General features: G+C 42.8%; 1 protein-coding gene across 3 annotated transcripts in view; it reads left to right on the top strand.

Moving 5' to 3' along the window:
* LOC121950337 (potassium voltage-gated channel subfamily D member 2-like) overlaps positions 1-18,514 on the top strand; it is a 62,123-nt gene that overhangs the window by 8,772 nt on the left and 34,837 nt on the right. For 2 of the 3 annotated variants that reach the window (XM_042496297.1, XM_042496295.1), the window contains exons 1-2: positions 10,588-11,020; positions 11,252-12,433. In XM_042496297.1, coding sequence (XP_042352231.1) covers positions 11,322-12,433 — 1,112 coding nt within the window. In that variant the 5' untranslated portion in view covers positions 10,588-11,020; positions 11,252-11,321. Of the gene's footprint in view, positions 1-10,587; positions 11,021-11,251; positions 12,434-18,514 lie in introns of those variants that run through there. The other variant, XM_042496296.1, reaches the window with a different exon arrangement.

The raw sequence follows: 18,514 nt of genomic DNA, 5'->3' as shown, positions 1-18,514 counted from the left end.
ACCAATCTTCTCATCTAACGCTCTGCCAGGAAGTGCATTTCCCAAAATGTCGAACTATTTCTTTTACTGTCACTGGTGGAAACATCAGCTCCCTTTGTGATGCTGTGTGCACTCATTTGGTCAAATGTGAGATTGCTTGGGCTCAGTTCCCTGCAGAAAATAATTGTTCATTCATAGTCTGTTGAGTTACACAACAAAAGCAGTGGGAAGTGAACGTGGAAATAATGAAATATGCAAAGAGAAGCAGCTCGCAGTGGGCTTTCTTATGGATTGATCATCATGTGCATCCCCTGTCATCGCCTCTCTGTCCATATCCTTTCCTGTGACTCTGTGGCTTGTGCACTTTCTTATAAAGCAGAAACGATTTTACAAAAGCAGCTCAAAGAAGCTTTAGATTAAAGTGACGATGCTTATCGCAGTTTACTGATATGATATATTTAGAGAAAGCCCTCCTTCATTTAGTCTTCCTCCAAGCTGAGATGCTCATGATTGATAAAACTTTCAAAGGGAGTAAATTGATTTGCCTCTTCCTGGCAGGATTAATAGGCCGCGCTCATATACACCTACAAAGTGTTCAGTTTGCTTTTCACCCCGTGTCTCCCTGGGCCTCTGGACTACATCACAAGATATCTGGTTCAATGACAAATCTCAGCTCACTGGTTGTTCCACTGAATACTATTCACACATGACTGACGATTCCTTCATTTGGGACTAAAGAACACAAGCTAAAAAAAGGAGGGGACACGAGACAGAGAGCAGAAGAGAAACAAATTTTGCAGTCCAGATAAAGGGGAGGTGGAAGTGCTGTGTGCTGCGCCTTCATGATGATATTTCACCCTGAACAAACAAGCTGAGCCTCACAGAGAGAGGAAAGCATCGATCTACCCGGCTCCAATCATAATACATCCACTTTTCCCCAAGTTTACTTTCTGGCATTCTATCAGGACTTTATAAATTATTTTGGGTGACAAATCGATCTGTTGCTTTGCCCCTCTCTCTGCTGAGTGAAGGGAAACTTGATTGTGAGCACTCTGTGTGTGAGTGCGTGTATGTGTGTGTGTGTGTGTGTGTGTGTGTGTGTGTGTGTGTGTGTGTGTGTGTGTGTGTGTATGCGCACGTGCACTTATGTAAATGTGTCTGTGTGTGTGGATGTGCTCGCATGAGTGTTTGTGTGTCGTCTGCTTTGGAGGCATCATCTGCCATCTGGCCTCAAAGTACAGGGGCCACATGGTGGGAAAGCAAATGTCACTGGTCAGGCCAACCAATGCCAAGTCCCGACAAATGACGTCAGGAGAAGCCCACACTGTCGCTGCCCAAACAAACAGCCCTGCCATCAAGTCCGATCCCCTCCTGACCCTTTGCCTCACTGTCGGTTGCTTGTAATGATGGCGATGGTGATCTTAGAATTAAAGCTTATCCTAGCGTGGCTAGACAGTCCCTGTGGAAACAAGAACTGAATGCCTATAATATATGTCTGTAGGGATTAGAGCATGGGTCTTTTAAGGTTTTACAGGCGAAGGACCCCTTAGCTCAAGAGAGACAGAGCAGGGATCTCCTACTACGTACATTGTATGAAACTAAGTTCAGTCAGGACCACATTGGAAAAAAAAAACAAAAACAATTTTATTTCTATTTGCAATATCATATTTTGGCAGAGTGGATCTGGGCCCTCTCTGCCTTTCCATGCGTTCACGTGGAAAGCCCAAGGCGAAGAGAGCACCTCCCCACTTCCCTGCACCTTCGTGGAGAGCTGAAGGTGGAGAGAGGAAACCTCGCTGCACTTTCACATGCTAAGTGGAAAGCCAAAAGCAGAGAGAGCAAACCTCTCTGCACTCCATGTGCTCACGTGGAAAGCTGAAGGTGAAGAGAGAAAACCTCCCTGCCCTTTCTATGCACCTGCATCGAGAGCCTACGGCAGGGAGAGCAGCTGCAAAGATCCACGGGTACTGAGCAGCGCAAGCATCAATGACAAACAGAATTGACATTGATAAGTCAGACACAGTATGAAAAGAAGGAGCTGGGGTGGAGACAGGTTGCAATGAGGCTTGCAGAGGAAGCAGCATATGTGGGCAGGCTAAAGCAATTTAGATAGACGCCCTGAATGATATTTGCCAATTGATTGCATAGAAAAGAATCATGTGATCCATCAAATGTAGCTGCGATGTGAGCTGAGCTTGACACCGTGGTTTGCCTGAACTAATGCTATGCTCAATTTGCACTTGAGATGATTCTCTGCAGATTTTCCTGTCTTTTCGCTCCTGTGCACTGGCCTGTAGCTGCTAAGTCTGTAGCAGTTGTAGCATGGCAATTGCGTTTGCCTCACCATCTGGACTCTTGCCAGTGGTTTCTGAAGTGGACTGTGTGTCAGATTAAGAATGTACTGCTCAAAAAGTTAAAAAATAGTCCCTTGTGGCTCACAAGGATGTCCATACTTGCCTCATATTAGACAGAATTGTCAACTCGCTACATGTCATTTCCATCTTCATTCTGACTTTGCATCCACTCTAACTGAATTCCACAGGAGGAGGGAGATTTGACTTTTTCCCAACCAATCATCCACATTATTTACCTGAATCTAATGCAATTTTAAGTTCTCTGTGGGTCAGCACCATTAGGATGCTGGTGTGTGCCAAATAGGTGGAGTCTGCACACCATTTAACAGTAATCTGAACTGGCAGATACGCCGGATCTGATGCTAAATAGCAGCTGTGAGAGAGGCGTTTTCGTCACCACAACCACATGGCCAGCACAAACGCAAACAAGTAAAGGGACATTGATAAGACAGAGCACGGATTTATGTCATACAGGCCTACTTAAAATCATATTGAAGAATATACTGAAATGGAGCAAACCTGATGAATAGTAATGCCAACATACATATTTTGCAGGGTTTTTTGTAGTGGAGCAGAGCAGAATAAGACAAGCTACGGTGTTGGACAATATTGCGAAAGCATGTCAACTTAAAACAACTTCAATAGAAGTGTATTTTTTGTCTATAGCTCCCATAATTTTTGTTATTACTCCACATTGGCTCAAGCGCACTGCTTGACAATGGTTAGCTGTTTCTAAGCACAATGCCAGACCAGAATAAGTCAACTTGAACTTAGTAAAGTGGGCGGATCCACTTCACAAAGGTCTGAAAGTAAGGTCTGTACATGTGGAATAATTTTACATCTTATTGGTCAATATGTTTCAGTAAATATGTAAATAATAAATGCCACAAAGTAATTTTGAATTAGTAAGCTCACATAACTGTATAAGGATCCATGGATAACACTTACAGGCTTACGCAGAAGTTAGCATCACCCCGGTTCCCTTCGTCAAAAAGCCTATGAGATTTTTCCATAGGATTGAGGGTTACTGCAGAAAATAAGCTCTGTGGTAAACAAGTTTATACTTACACGTTTTCTTCAGTAAGATAACGAACACTTTCAGGATTTTTGAAATATAAATGCCATCATTTAGCCACTTGTTAGCAACTTCCTTTTTCAAGACACTTAAAAGCTTCCAAATTCTCATGTGGGTTATTTACTGATATATTTTATTTTATTTTACATTTATTTTATTTTAACAAAATGTGAAAGTCTAACCAAAAACTTATTTAAAAAATCAATTGTCTTTGAGACAAGAGAACAAGGAATTCAAAAGCACTAACCATTTCAGGGTTTTAGGACTCATTCCTGCACCACTCTGTGTTGTGCATTCAAGGTTAAATGCTTTTTTAAAACGAATAAGCACATTTGTGTTTGCTAATCATATGTTGAATTAATGTCAATGTGTACTTTTATATATATTTTAATCTATGAAAAAAATTAAACATTTAAGTTATCAAACACTTATTTGGGACCCCACTGCAGTAACTGTGAAAAACCCCCTAGGGGTAGCAGACCCCCTGTTGAAGACTCAGGGATTAGAGAGAAGTTTATTTTTGGGCATTCATGGACTGTCACCCCGCTTAGACAACAGAGAGCAAATCCAAAACAATAGATTGAAAATCGGAGCCAAATGTATTAAAGCCAGTGACATTTAAGTATCAATCAGCTGAAATGGCAATGAAATTCTGAACACGATCCAGTGAAATGCTACCTCACATCTGCCAAACAAATACGATTTCAGTGCCGAAGCAGATTAGATCATATTTTTTTCTCTCTTGGATGCAATCCTGTGTGCTCCAACATAACTATAATACAAATCCGTACCCCAATGATGAGCAATGAACTCTGATTGTGCTGGTTAATGTCTGTTCTGATCCTGAACTGAACTTTACATCTAATTCCTGTCTTTTCTTTAGTCATCGTCACTTCAGTGCACAGAAGCAGCTGGAACATAAAGGTTTCAGCACTTGCAATGAAAAAAAGAGCTTCCTTTCAATTTGGGGCTGCGGCTGCACTGACAGTGTGAACCTGTTAAAAGCCTCGTGTTTAGAAGTTCACATAGCATCTGCTCAACACCTCTGCTGTGGGGATTGGGCTCAACAGATGAGGAAGGTAAACAGTACAACGTCCTTGGAAGAGAATTACTGTTTCAGTGAGGGTTTGCCGGTCGGGCGCCATGCTGCCTTTTCGCTTTTAATTACACACTATGAGATAAACGCACATCTGTATTTTGCAGCACTGCTACAAGGCCAGGAGAAATACTACAAGGTTGAACTGACAAGGTAAGGTGAGGAAAAGTACGGTTCAGTTTAGCTTCATGGCCACACTTTACATTTGCCCGTGTGCGGTGGCAGTTAAGGGAGTGATCGTGCAGTGATGCACTGCACTCGAGGAGTCCTCAAAGCCCCAGACACATGCTGCAGTGTATGTGCTTTAGCTATAGGCACAAACACTCACAGTGACAGACACCCCCCTTCTCTTCTAATCCCTTCTACACCTCTTCACCAGATGACGAGAGCTACTTTCCCTATAGACACAGCGAGAAAGAGCTAGGTGAAAAACAATTAAAAAGGCGCTGGTGGGCGGAACACTTGTCCCCATCTCACTGTTTCCCATCTACAATGTACTGTATATAAATGATGGAAATATTTAATGAGTAAGACCATATTTAAACAGCACTTTTGTGTATTTGCCAGCCTGTAATGGTGCTGTAACATATGCGGTTGTCTCTAAGATACAATAATTAATATGCTTTTAATGCTAAAAATAAAACACAGGTAGCATTACAAGTGCTGTGAACCGCACACACCCATATGGCCCATTTGTAGCTTTCTGACAAGCAGCAGTTGTTAAATTACAGATTATCCCAGCAATCCTGACAGGGATAAAACTAGTCATACGGTCCTCAAGCACAAACCCTCCCGGCAACTCCCCTCCCTGCAGCACACATGAACACACATATAAATAGCTTCACACATGGATGCGTGCTTGTGTACACACACACACACGCATGGACACAGAGACACACCAGCTGCCATGTGCAATAAAGAACCAAGAAGCCCTACTCTATTTTACACATCCGCGGGGGGTCAATAACTCATTAGAGCCAAGGAAAGGCAGGGGCAGCTGAGGGAGATGACGTGGCGGGAGATGGGCTGCAGGGCTGTTCACCTGAGGACATCAGCATGTCATTGTGCCCAGAGGTCATGAGGACGATTCATGACTTCATTAGCAGCATGTCATAAAACATGCCAGGGTGTTCCCAGGCCTGAAATAGGGTACTGTGTGTAATTTGCCTGTTTTATTCGTCTCTAACCTTTTTCTGCCTTTCTGGGCTTTTTACTGCTCATCCTATTGGCTTTTAATTTATTACCCTTTTATCGCTTGTCATGAACTTTGCATCTCGTTGAAATGCTCCATAAAAATAAAGTTTATTATGAGGTATAACTAGACCTCTGTACCATAGTGAACATAGTACAGAGCATCGGTCTGTATGATTGTCCTTAAAGGCGTTGCGGGCATTGAGGCAAATATTTGTCCTATAGATGATTTGTTCTGCTCACTTGTTATTTCTGGCTTGAATTTATAAGATCGCTCCAATAGTAGCAAATATTTTGAGCGACCCGGATAAAATGGCCCCTACACATCTTATCAATTCCTGGCAAGTCTCCAGTGAAGGGGACTCATCTAAAGGGGCCTAAAGTGTAAAGGGGGCTGCCTGGCCCTCACCTGCAAAATAGCACTCAAATTAACATTTAGTCAAAAGTCACAAAAACTAGACTCCTGTCCCCCCTGACACAGCACAGAGCATTGGCCTATATGATTGTCTTTAAGGGTGTTACAGGCATTGAGGCAAATACTTGTACCACAATTCATTCTGCTCATGTATTATTTCTGTCTTAAATTTACAAGATTGCTTCAATACTTTCAATTATTTAGAGTTTCTTGATTGATGACCTGGATAAAATGGCAACTCCCTCTTTACATCTTTATTAACAAGCCCTGGCATAAAAAATGTCACTTAAATCATCTGACCAAAAAAATTCAAAAGCAGCAAAAACCAGAGAGATGCAAAATTACCAAAAAGACACAATATTACTTTAAAGAACCATAAAATTTGCTCAAATAGACAACAAAGACAAAAAACAACTACATAGAGACACAAAACTATTACAGACACAAAACTACTACAAAGAGATACAAAATGACTATTATGTGAGACATAATTGCTACAAATAAACATAAAGCAACTACAAAGAGACACAAAACTGCTACAAATAGACACAAAATGGCTTAAAAAATACAAAAAAAACGACTGCAGAGAGACACAAAACATCTACAAAGATACACAAAACTACTACAAATAGACAAAATAAGACTACAAATAGACAAAATAATACTACAAAGAGACATAAAATGACTACACAGAGACACAAAACTGCTACAAAGAGATACAAAATTACTATTGCGTGAGACAAAATTGACACAAATAGACATAAAACGACTACAAATAGACTCAAAACGACTACAAAAAGCAACAAAACCACAAAAGGTAGACCCCAGTCCCACTAACAAGACGGTGCAGAGCATTGGCCTCTATGTGTGTCTTTAATGGCCTTACAGGCACTGAAGCAAATATTTGTACTATAGATGATTCATTCTACTCACTTGTTATTTCTGGCTTTAATTTACAAGATTGCTTCAATAGTTTCAAATATTTTGAGTATCTTTATTGATGACCCAAATAAAATGGCGGCTGCCCCTTCACGTCTTCCTTAACAAGCTCTGGCACGTCTCCAGTGAAGGGGACTCATCTGTTTAATCATCTCAATCACTGAGCTGGACCTGACTAAATATAGCATACAGCAAACAGGCAGCAGTGTGGGCTGCACCAGTGTAGCCTACTACTGTGGACAGACTGTTGCTGTCTATGGATCAAATGCAGGGAAAAGATAGCTGTGTGTGTGAGCCTACATGAAAGTCTGCAGCTTTATTTGAGTGTGTTTTGTTTTGGGTTCATGCCTTTGAGTTACAATACTGAGCACACTTAAGGACCTGTTTACAAAATATATCCTGTTACACAACCTAATCCCAGAGGCTTCAGCGTCACTTCAATGGTACAAGTTCAGAATGTCAGCAGGCACTATCTGGCTGGACAAGACAAAAAGCCTGATTATGTTTTATTATTATTACTGGAGGCCACTGAGAATCATGTCTGCATGTTTGTTCAGACTTATGAATTTATCATCCAGATCAGTGGTTTCCATCTTTGGACTGATTGTCCGCGCAAAATACCACAAAAATGCTGGATGAGTTGTTCAACCTTGCTGAGGACACATGCTAATTACTTGATCCAAAGAGTAAATCCATAAACACACAGTCGATGTAATTAAATCATCTGCACAGTTCTCTGTCAACACCAATCATCTGAAATGACCTTGGAACTACTTGGAATGGAGCATATTCATAAAGTATGTCAGCACCTTGGATGGTGTCACACTGACCATCGCACAGACAGCCACCAGACAAAATCACTAGTCCTATAATGTATCTGTCAATATCCTGTGAAAAGAGAGCAGGGTAGAAGTGTGGTTTCACTTGTAGATAGAGAGAATTTAAAGAGATTTCAAAAAAACTGTCATGTATTATTCTTGGTCAGACACCCATACTCATTTTCTGAGGTGAATACAGTGGCCGATCTTCCCATAGCTGACACAGACGGTCGTTAGAGCACCACCCAGATATGGGTATGGTGGAGAGTGTGTGTGGAGAGCATTCGGCCACAGCCAAACTGTCCACGTGAGCAGTGCTGCTTGAAGCACGGCGCGGCTGCTGCACAACTATGGAACAACCAGAGCAGGGGTCTATTCTGAATGGATCATAAGTGGCTCTTGAATGAGTCAAGTTAGTAAAAAACACTTTGTTTTGATATGATTTGACGCCACAGAGTTTTTATTTTAAAGTGCCATTTCTGTTGCAATTTGTTTTATATTGTTGTGTTCTAAGCGAACATGTTGTTGACTTTTTTTTAAATTTGTCATATTGAATATATATACCATAATAGCCAATGTTTTTAGACTTTTTTAAATCAAATTGATTATGTATAATAATATGTGTTATCTAATGTTTGGACCTTGAACTAATGACCAAGGAGAAACCTGGACCCTATGACTGAACTGGACCAGTTGGGAACAACAGTCTTTCTTACTTTTTTCCAGTGTGATGCACACAGTGTTCAGCAAAATGAGACTGTTATTTTTTAATAATATATTGACATTACACCACCTTTTATTACAGTTTCAACGTCTTACTCTGTCACAAAAAAAAATTATTTATATATTATATATATATATATAGTTTTTAACTCAACTTTTTCTGTTTGCATTTCAAAGTAAAGCTCTCTGTCAACGTTTCAGTTGACTGAATTTTCTTTTGTCATGACAGGGCTTTTTATTGTAAAATATTTGCATGATTGTGTCGTTTACAATGCAGTGACGACTCCATTAATGAGCGGCATGCCTTTTTTAACTTGTGGAAATATAGTAGTCATAGCAGCAGGCGGAGTTAACCTGGGTACTGATTAAGCTAGGTCCAGCACTGGGTAAATATTACCCAGATTTGTTGCAAATGCCAGAAATCCATCACAATTCCACAAATTGCTCCGCTTTACTTAAATTACAGGATATGTGAATGCTAAATAACCGCTTTGACTACCTTTTAAATTAAAACACTGTGGCTATCTGTGCTCTGACAAGCTTGCAGTGAGTCTGGCATCAAGCTCAGCTGGGACGCCTGTGTTTGGTGCCATTTGGCAACCGCTGGAATATTTAAATGCCCTGATGAATACATAGCCCCTGGGCCTGACTGCTCAAACTGAACACTGAGTGTGCTCTGACATGCTCAGCATACACTAATGGGACTTCTGACAGTCCTGTGCATTCATCCTACAAAAAACTCAGCATTGTGCCAGAGGGGACCGGAGGCTGGGTGTGAATGTAGTGCACTGCATCTGGAGAACAAAAGGCCACAGGTCTGACTGGTGCAACATCTAATGTGTCCATCAGCGGCCACTTATACTGTCAAACTGTCCTTGAGCAAGACATTGGGTTACTTTCTTCTCTCATGTTGCAAATTGCAGTACTTTGAATGCAAGCAACAGCTGTGGTGTTTTTAAAGAGGACGAATCTACACCTCATTTAGGCTGGAGTCAATGGCCAAAGAGCTCGTCCATTTTCTAGAAGCTCAGCAGCTGTGTGTACTTAACCATGACTCTGAAGCCCTGTGTGCTCAGCTGAAGCTGCAGGAGATACAGCTAAGTGACTACAGTGTCAAACATACCAGGGAGCTGGAACCTGCAGACACACACTAGAAAAGTGTCGCGTGGCAAGATGTTGAAAGCTCGGGTGCTGTCCGTGGTGCTGAAAAACAAAAAAAATGCTTCAAACGGGACCTGAATCTGTTAAAGGCTCAGTGGGAACGTGCTCTTTATGTCCTAAAATGCGGACGTGAAGCCAAAATACGCTCCCCGCAGCAACACATGCTTCACAGTGGACGCAGCTGTCTCGACTCCCCTCGGAGATGGCCGTGTTGTGTTATGGAACACAAGAGACATTTCATTGATTATGGTTATTTTGGAAAATGTCAGTGGAGCAGTGTAGCCCGATGATGTTGACCTTTTAAGCTGTGTAACTCTGTTGAACGGCATCACACAACGATGCAATTCAAGAGGCAATATTGATCACGATTAGTTGCAGATCTGAAATCTGTATATTTATTTCTCTTAATAAAAAAACGAATAAGCCCAAATATTGAAATCAATACATTTCGCCAAGACACAATGCGCATGGCATCCTGCAAGAGTTATAATACGGAAAACAAACAGCATCGCTCTTAATTCCCCCCAGACTGAGTGGTATGAGACTTATTATTTTTTATTCATTGTATTAGAGATATCTCCAAAGGAAAAAAAGATAACTTAAGAGGACTTTGTGCATCAGTGTGGCCAAAGAAAACCGGAATTCGAGCCACATTATTTAAGATATTCCATGATTTGTATGATCTACAGTATTATGGATTCGGGGTAAGTCGAATCGTGAGGGTTAACGGTGTGCAGCGAGAGCACACACGCAAACACAAGCGTTAACTTGAGGCTCTGGAGATGCCGCCTACTCGGGCGACCATTACGCATTGATTAGTCGCCCCACAGAGAAGCAGCAGAGGCATTTCTGGGTGCAGATAGGACCACTCCTCTCTCTGCATATGATTTTCTCTCCTCTCTCCACAGTCGGGGCTCGGTGGTGGTGAGGAGGGGGGAGGGTGGTCTTGCAGTCGACGAGAGGAACAGGAGTTTATTGAGGAGTAGCTGCAACGGGAGGAAAAACGCATGCAACTGAGCGCCTTGCGGACGGAGAGAAGAGAGAGAGAGGAAAAGGGAGAAAGATCGCGCTCGGACGACTGACCACTCTGTGCGGAGAAACTGCTGCTCGAATTGTTTAACTTGTTGATGCGACGTTTATTCCACTGTTTTCCCCTCTATCGTCTGGCTGCAGTCACAGATAGATGGGTGGCGGAATCGCGGGCATTCTCTTCCGAGGATTTTATTAAACTCGCCGTGGATGCAGTTTAAAGAGCAGGCTATCCCTAAGGTGGGTGGTTTGTCTTTTACTTTCGCTGCCTGCTCATTGATGGGTGACGTTTTCGAAAATTCATATTATGCCGCAAAGTAGGCTTTCATAACTGAACAGTTACAATGAGGGGAAAAGGCTGGAGAGTGATACTCAACAGTGCTATGCGCAGTATCAGTATAAGTAGGGTAAATGTGTGTTTTCTCATCACATTCTAACCAACAGTGTGTCTGTGTGCCTTTCTTCCTGCAGATGCAATTCATCTCTGAATCGTAGCACTGTGATAACCGGAGCGGGGTTGTATTAAACACTATAGACCAGCATGGCAGCAGGTGTAGCGGCATGGCTCCCATTCGCCCGAGCGGCGGCCATAGGATGGATGCCCGTGGCGAGCACCCCGATGCCCATCCCTCCGCAGGAGAAGAAGAAAGGCCAGGACGGACTCATAATCCTCAACGTGAGTGGGACCAAGTTTCAGACGTGGCGAACCACTTTAGAGAGGTACCCGGACACTTTGCTGGGGAGCACGGAGCGAGACTTCTTTTTCCACGAGGAGACAAACGAGTACTTTTTCGACCGCGATCCTGACATCTTTAGACATATCCTCAATTTCTACCGCACGGGGAAACTACACTATCCGCGCCAAGAGTGCATATCAGCGTACGACGAGGAGCTCGCTTTCTTTGGTATCATCCCCGAGATCATTGGGGACTGCTGTTATGAGGAGTACAAAGACCGGAGGCGCGAGAACGCAGAGAGGCTCCAAGACGACGAGGAGATGGACATGAACAATGACGTCACGCCGGTGAACATGACGTCCCGGGAGTACCTGTGGCGGGCTTTTGAAAACCCCCACACCAGCACCTTAGCTCTGGTCTTCTACTATGTCACAGGCTTCTTCATTGCCATATCAGTGATGGCCAACGTGGTGGAGACGGTTCCGTGCGGGACTTTGCCCAACAGGTCGAAGGAGATGTCGTGTGGAGACCGTTACGCGCTGGCCTTCTTTTGTTTAGACACTGCGTGCGTCATGATATTCACGGTCGAGTACCTCCTCCGTTTGATAGCAGCTCCCAGCCGGTACAAGTTCATGAAAAGTGTGATGAGCGTCATTGACGTGGTCGCCATCATGCCTTACTACATCGGCCTGGTCATGACCGACAACGACCAGGTGAGCGGCGCTTTCGTCACGCTCAGAGTCTTCCGGGTCTTTCGGATTTTCAAGTTCTCCCGACACTCCGCGGGGCTGCGCATCCTGGGCTACACCTTGAAGAGCTGCGCCTCCGAGCTGGGCTTCCTCCTCTTCTCCCTCACCATGGCCATCATTATCTTCGCCACGGTCATGTTTTATGCAGAGAAAGGCTCCACAGCAAGCAAGTTCACCAGTATCCCCGCAGCGTTTTGGTACACCATTGTCACCATGACAACACTGGGGTAAGTGACTGCATATATAAAGTCCATAAAACCCTTTGAGCTTGACACAAATCACCGCCTCAGCCAGCTTATTGCTTCTGTGAAACACCCATATTTAACCAAAACACGGCACAAATAAACTCATTAATTCAAATATTAATCCACTATTTGTATGTTTATAAGTCTTTAAGAGCAGTTAAATAAGCTTACAGAGCTTAATTAGCGACGTTTCCCGGCCATTGTTTGAGCTAATTGCCGCGCGGCCACAGGTGTGCATTTAGCTGGCATATTAACGGCCTCGCGCGCAGTCAATATGAGCGCACGAGGAGCCTGCTTTATAGAGGCTTGTGTGCGCCATTCACTGCCTATCAATGCACCTCACAAGCAGCCCTCATCCGAAGGTTAGGCCTCGCCCGTGCCTGTTTTCAAGGCACTTTTGTAAAGGTTACCGACAGACAGTGGGTTTTTATATTTTTTAAAACGCTGCAGGAGAGCTCTTAAAGAAAGAAAGAGAGGCTCCAAACTGGCCAAAATCCTGCATACCGCGTTCGCAGGGCAAACTGAGGCACAAGTGCAGTGATTGAATTAAAGCTAAAGTAGTTTGAGGAATCTATACACACACACACACAACAGAACACAACACACACACACACACACACACACACACACACACACACACACACATACACACACACACTGTCACTCACTCTCTCTTCCTTTAACGAGGTACAGTAAATATATGAATGCTAATTTCATGCTCGTGAACAACGTCAGCGCCTACTATGTGCTGATGTAGCATAAAATAATTAAAAGCGGTTAAAACGATTACATCAAATTAATTTGTATTGATGAGCGCACTCAACCGCTCAAAATGCTCGCGTGGTCTTATTATTATTATTATTATTATTATTATTATTATTATTTATATTATTATTCACTCCAGCTCAGTAGTGAGGGGCGGTGTGCTTTCCAAGGTGCTGAAAAGTTGTTGTCAACGAGGCGACTGGCTGCCATTCGGTTGTGTTTTTTTTTATCTGTTGAAATGATTAAAGTGAATGTGGCGTTTGAGTGCCTGAAGCGCGATTTTTAAGTTATACAGTGGGAAATAATAATCGGACCGTTTCTAATTTCTGCTTTAAAAATATCCTGCTGCTGCACGTACGAGGTTGAAGAGCCACTCAGCCAGCGTTAGTCCTCACGCGCTGCTCTTCCCCGATGACACAGAAATGAGGTCCTGTTGAAATAATGTTGTCTTTTAATTTCAAAGTCATAACATCACAGATCAAACATTGCAAAACAAATTGCCACTGGCTGTGTGTACTTGTGTGTGTGTGTGTGTGTGTGTTCAAGTGTGTGCTTGAGATGTGTCAGGCATAATTATGCGAATATGGAGTTTAGATGCTGCACTTTTCTGGATAATTTTCTTTTAAGGGATGCTGGAATATTCATGCTTCATACCGACAAGCTGAATTGTAAGCTTGACTTTTCCTGTGTTTGATGTGGATCCTTCTTGATCCTCATATCTGCATTGATGCAGGCACTCGGCACCTGGTTACCCTTCAGCTCTGCAGGCAACATATCTTCTTCCTGTAATTATTATTTTTTATTATTATTTATCATCGCTTGAGCAACCTGTCTCTATCTGCCCTCATGCAGCAGGTGACAGTGAGTTAGTGGATTTCCAGTCTTCGTAATGGCATACAAAGCTTCCCTTCTGCACTCACTCAATACCAGTCGAACTACCACTCACCCTCGAAATGACCAGTGAGTGCATAATTAGTAATATGCACGATCTGGTGATTGAAGCTGCCAGCTCAGACGTAATGCAGCAGCAGCCAGGCTTTTCAATTCAGATTAAAGATGAGTTGTGTAAGAGGGCTCATTATTTATCTTTGGGAAGCAACAAAGATATTGCTGCATTGAGCTCGGAATCCCCTTTGTGTTGGTTAAGATGGATTTGAAAAAGATGTTCTGCTGTGCAAGGAACAAAAACTGAAATGTCCTTGGTAATGGGGACGTTTCTGTCACTCCATTGTGAACCATGACAGCCGGGGCTGACAGATTTGCAACCTGAACTGGAGCCTTGCAGTGGTGCAAAATGCTGCATAGTGGACCACCGGTGGAGAGGCTGAACGGCCCTCACTGAAAGACAAAGTCGGCTCCTTCTCATGATCAATCATTGTCTTGAGGTGTGCTTTTAAAGAAAAGCGCACAACCTTACAGTAGAGCTGAATTGTCATTGTCTACCCTATACAGTGAGGTGAGGGGAATATCTGTTGCTGTGCTCTCCTCCGGTAACCTTCAAGTGCTTATCTGATCAGGGGAAATGAGCTTTTCTGATGGTTTGTTTCAGATCTCAGCATGCAGAAGAAACATTGATCCGTATCTAACAAATAGTTATTTAAGTCAGATATGAATGGGGTAGATTTTTCATAGCGGGGGTGCTGCTGGCTCTAACCAGCATTTATTTTCATCCTGATAGTCAATGATGCTCTCTGCTTGCATGGTATCATGATGCCTTTCCACTACATATATTTTCAATTTCCCTGACTCACACCCTGTGGAAGTAAAGACAGTGGCATGCGTGCTCTCCCCTGCTGATGGCCCATTGATTGTGCTTAAGCAGACGTGCAGACATTGGGAGAGCAGGGGCTCCTGTTCAGAGGCACTTGGCAGGCAGCCTGAATGAAAAGGAAGGGTGCCTGGAGACCAGCGGAGAATCAATAGCACTGTGCAGCTGCGTGTCACGCCTCTGTGTGTCTACTGCTCTGTGCCACCAAACACAGGACAAGACCCACTTATCCCTCCTTATTTATTGAGCCTAATCTCTGTGGCTGCTTTCGGATACCTAACAAAGAGGAATCTGCCTCTGTCAGAACACCGCTGCCAAGATCTTCAAGAATCCAGGGACTGGCTGTAAAATATGAGATTGCTATCTGTGCTATTGTGTTTTGCAATAGCTCTGAAAACTGCACTCTGGGCTGAGAGTATAATTTTGTGATTTGATTTAGTATGTCCATTTAGGGAAGCAACAGATTCCAATATAAAGATAACATTCCACTTTATTAGGCTGGAATCAGATGTTGCAGTGTTTCCTTGCTCTTGTTTTGTCTCGATGATCCACACAGTCAGGGTGAATTAGCTGCAGTGGGACTTTTTGGTGCTTCAGATCTTTTAAGTGATTTAAGGTGTAATGGAGTGCACTGCTGAGAGCAGCTGTGAAAACGGTGGAAGTCAAGCGCAACCCACAGGGGAAGAGGAGTGGGGAGGACAGGGTTTAGCGTGGCACAGAGGCACACGCGTTCCTCCGGACACAAACAGACATTACCTTTGATCGACATAATGGGCCTTAGTATCCAGCACAAGCATTTTTTTCTCACTTTTTCCCCCAATCCTCATATCAGTATCCTTTCAGCCACTGCCTCCAAATAATGCAGAGAAGAGTAATCATTCCAATTACTGACTTGTTGTGACATTTATTATGTGCATTGTCCTACGGTGCAGCAAACACGCCTGTACATTGTAGTCGCTCAGCAGATGCAGAATTTATCACCATGTCGTTTGTCTGTGCTACAGCTCCACCCACCAAATACGACTAGAAAGGCTTGACAAGTGAGCCCTATAAACCTCTCAGGATAGGATTTATAAGACAGAGGAGGCAAGGTTAACAGACACGAGGGTCACTGTCTGGCCCATAAACCACCAGAAGTGTAACCATTATCATGCTTGCCAGTTGTGACACCTCAACGCTATCGTAATCAAAGCCTACAATGCAAAGCATTAACTTCATGCTTCAATATGGTGCACAGCAAAGCTTTTTGAAGTCCAAACCCTCCACGACATGTCAAATGTAATTGAAATGTACAGGAACAATCTGGAGGGCCTTTTACTGTATCTGCACTCACGAGATAACAAATGCATTCTTGATGATATGGCACTCATGTGGTTGGATAAGTTACCATGCCCCTCGCAGCCAATGCAGAGGATTTTCACTCTTTCTTTTTTTTTTTTTTTCCTCCGACTGACAGTCAGCGAGAACATTTGGTGTGTTTGATTATGTACCGCAATGGGTACAATTTTTGTGTTCAGTAGAATACATTACACCACTTGGCATTGTGTATGTTATGCACATTATGAAAATCAGCAATCCATTATGAGCGATGTGATGTATTACTGTGTAAAGCAGAAGTGGCTGATGTGAGATGTGTAGGCTGCCATTAGCCTGTAGGCTCACAGTGCCTCTCCAGGTGCTTTATTGGGGAGGAGAGGTGATGCTAATATGAGGCTGGTATAATGGTCCTGAAGTGACAGGTGACTTAATGAGGGGAACCTGGCACTGAAATGCGTTCTGTGCGAGCTCCTTTCTGCCCATGCAAATGACTGTGAAATGGAGGAGTGCGAGCGAGGGGCGGGGAACAGGCAGCCTTTCTCACAGGAGATTAAGATCATTGTGAAAGACAGAATCTGTGAAAAAAAAATAAAACAGTGATGCTCTTCTATGTTTTTTTTTTTTTTTTTTTATAGCTAAATTGAAAATACGCATGCCCCTGCATTTTCTTTATTCTCTTTGTTTTCATCACACTGGAACAGTTTCACACTGGCAGCTAGAGATTTAAAAGGGTGTTATGAAGGTGTGAGTGGAATGATTGATTAACATTTTATGGGCATTCATATAGTATGGATTTATTACATCAAATTTATAGGTAGAAACTTTCATTTGCACCTTAAATCACATTTTAATGATAGTATATATTTTTTTCGATGGAACAATAGAATGTCAAAAAGAAAATGTATTTGTGGTCAGTCAACCCTGAACTGAAAAACAGATTATGACCAGCTGCTAGGTTGATGTGAGGATACTGTGTGTGTGAACTGACTCTAAAAGCAGGCATGCGTCACTGCGGATGGTCAGATTGATAAATAATCTATATGGCAAGGACAAAATGGCTGTCCCTCCATTTGATTCGATTTCTTTGACAACTCGTCTTCGAGGCAGCGCCAATAACACTCATTCCACGTGGGGGGTTTTCATTAATTCACTTTGAATGTGCTGCATTAAGCAGGGAAATAGACTAGCATGTTCTGCACTTGGGCCCTGGGTAACGTAGTGTGAGGACATAAAATATGGCATCAGTGTTTTTTCCACTGCTCAGCATTTTTCCTCGTCTTCTTTGTATTGCAAGCAACACCAAAGATTAATGGAATTTTCCAGAACAAGATTAAAGTTACTCGCAATGAATGCAGCATCACTGCATTAGGAAATAAGGAGATATGTGAGAGAACACATCACCTCGATTTCATTGTTGTTAGAAAGTATTTGCTCCGCCTGGCTCCACTTCCATCCAATCTAACAGCCCAGAAACCCCGAAACAGCTTGAGAGAATGAGCGAAATGGAGAAATGTTGCCTCTTATGTGTCTGTATCCTATCTTGGAAGTTGATATGTTGTAAAAGATATCGGATGTAAAGTGTACGTCATGAGATCAGTGGATCAAATGGTGTGCAAATGATAAACCGAAGCCCAGCAGCTATCTGCTCCTCGGGTACTGCATGGCTTATTTACATACTCAGCATTTACATACAGATGAAAATGGTTTGTGTGGTCATGCAGATTGGTATGCAGACACACATAATGCCTCCTCATCACTTTGTTGAGATGTACAACAGTATTCTAAGTGGATTACACTGTGCTTAGCATTCGATCCATGCAATTATCATATCAGGATCACAATAAATGTATTCCACTAAGATATATTCAAAAATGATTTTAGGATTGTCAGGCTATATGTAGAGCTTGCTATTCTACACACTTATCCCTTTTTTTTATTATTACTGTGTATTGAAAAAGGTGCCTACTGTTTCAGCATTTTACAGAGGTTATTGTGTGGTGGCTGACAGATGCACAAGGGGTGAGCAACACCACAACATTTGGTTTCAAGCCAATACCCAGCAAGATCAGGGCCAGAATTCCCGATATCGATCTGAGACCTTTCATTATTAAAGCTGGTAGTGTAATATCATGAAGGGGAGGGCCATGTGTCATGATTTATTAGGTAGATATTACTTTGGATAATTGTATCTTTAATAGGCTAGGACTGAATAC

The sequence above is a fragment of the Plectropomus leopardus genome, chromosome 11, assembly GCF_008729295.1.
Source record: "Plectropomus leopardus isolate mb chromosome 11, YSFRI_Pleo_2.0, whole genome shotgun sequence".
In the NCBI taxonomy this organism is placed as follows: domain Eukaryota; kingdom Metazoa; phylum Chordata; class Actinopteri; order Perciformes; family Serranidae; genus Plectropomus; species Plectropomus leopardus.
This window is presented reverse-complemented; position numbering and strand designations above follow the sequence as displayed.